Source organism: Plasmodium gaboni, chromosome 11 (assembly GCF_001602025.1).
Source record: "Plasmodium gaboni strain SY75 chromosome 11, whole genome shotgun sequence".
Classification (NCBI taxonomy): Eukaryota; Apicomplexa; class Aconoidasida; order Haemosporida; family Plasmodiidae; genus Plasmodium; species Plasmodium gaboni.
This window is the reverse complement of record NC_031491.1, coordinates 1,634,625-1,636,458: the sequence shown is the minus strand read 5'-3', so window position 1 is coordinate 1,636,458 and position 1,834 is coordinate 1,634,625. Positions and strand designations below refer to the sequence as shown.

Genomic DNA, 1,834 nt, shown 5'->3' with positions numbered 1-1,834 from the left:
CATTAAAAAATAATCATCTCAATGAAAATAAAAATGTCAACATTCTAAATGCAATTCCCAATCCATTAAATAACTATTATAATTTTCATCTTTTATTAAATATATTAAGAAAAAAACATCTATACCATAACTCATTTAATGAACTTATTTCAAAAATGACAAAAAATTATAATATTAATTGTAATAATAATAATAATAATGACAATAGTAACATTAATAATAATAATAATAATAATGTAAGATATAATAAGAGAAATTATTCAATATCTTCAGTTGGTTTTAGTAACAGAAGCAAAAGGTAAAAATAAATAAATTAATAGTTATATGTTATAATATATATATATATATATATATATATATATATATATATATATATTTATTTATTTATTCCTTTATAGATGGACAATTTGCCCTTCCTATATATGTTGCAACAGTGCCCTATGCAGATTTAAACTAACATGTAACTTCAAATTTTTGCAATTTAATCAAGCTTACAATACTTTTAATATACCTTATGCCATATATAATTGTTACAAAAATATTATGAATAATTATCACTACTTCACATCTACCTTATGTCCACAACAAACATACTTATCCAAGCATTCAGCACAGGTACGTTCCATTATACATACATACATACACATATATATATATATATATATATATATATATTTATACTAACCTTTTTGTATTATTTTGATGATTTTATTTTTTCATTTTTTTCTCTTCTTTTTTCCTCCTAGGAACATGAAACAATTTTTAATGTCTATTGGCACTTACTAAATAATGAAAAATATAAGTACATACAAAATATCATTTTATTTTTAGACAGTAATTTATATACCAGAGCAGTATGGCTATTAAAAAAGGGACACAATATGAATGATATAGAAGTACAAAAAGCTGAGAAAAAATTAATAAAACTAATGCTACTTGTATTTAAATTTACATATGATTATAAAAATGATAATAATAAATATGAATACATAAAATCATTTTTATATTCCCTCAGAAATAATCATATCAATTTTGAAATTATGAATCGCTTTTTATTTTATTGACTATTTATTTATTCATCACTTTATTTTTTATTTTTATTAATCTTTTTTTTTTTTTTTTTAATCATATGAAATAATAATTATATATATATATATATATATACATATACATAATATATAAAACTTAAATTCTTCTATAATTCTTAATGAAAATAAAATTTACAAATTATATAGATAATTTTATAAATTCCCTCAACATTTGTGAAAGAAAAATAAATGATCACATATATTTTGAAATTATTTTTATCCTTATATAATTCTAAGGCCCAATATATCTAATCGTTGTCCTATAAAAACAATGTGTTCAATATATAAATATATAATAGTATATATATTAAAAGACATCACATCTATATATTCTCATTATTCATATTTCCATTGTCCATTACTTCCAATAACCATTTTACTTTTATGTGATAATAATTTAATCATTAAACTTATTTTATTAATTAATGTTTTTATTCTTCAAAATATATATATTTAAGAATAAATTTATGAACAAGAAAAAACAAAATTAATTAAAAAATTGGTATACATATTTATATTAAAAATATATACATATATATATATATATATATATATATATAAACAAAAAAAAAATAAAATAAAATTATATATATATATATATATATATAGTAGTAATAATTCCAAAATGGGTTAAATTTATTTAATCAATAAAAAACTAGCTAAAAAGAGTTGTAATAAGCAAATAGGAAAAAATGAAATAAGTAACCTGTTACTTTTTATAAACTTTGCTAAAATTAAAATACAAT

At 17.7% G+C, this 1,834-nt stretch overlaps 2 protein-coding genes across 2 annotated transcripts in view; one reads left to right on the top strand and one right to left on the bottom strand.

Annotated features, from left to right (window-relative positions):
* The window catches only part of PGSY75_1147000 (sporozoite asparagine-rich protein), a gene marked incomplete at both ends in the record, with an annotated part of 7,767 nt that extends 6,703 nt beyond the window's left edge, over positions 1-1,064 (top strand). The window contains 3 exons of the mRNA XM_018786582.1: positions 1-298; positions 399-615; positions 747-1,064. The exon at positions 1-298 is cut by the window's left edge and continues 6,703 nt beyond it. Of these exons, the coding sequence (XP_018641377.1) occupies positions 1-298; positions 399-615; positions 747-1,064 (833 nt within the window). The remainder of the gene's footprint in view (positions 299-398; positions 616-746) is intronic.
* A 660-nt stretch (positions 1,065-1,724) lies between these two features.
* PGSY75_1146900 (putative membrane protein) overlaps positions 1,725-1,834 on the bottom strand; it is a gene marked incomplete at both ends in the record, with an annotated part of 637 nt that continues 527 nt past the window's right edge. Inside the window, one exon of the mRNA XM_018786581.1 lies at positions 1,725-1,834. Coding sequence (XP_018641376.1) covers positions 1,725-1,834 — 110 coding nt within the window.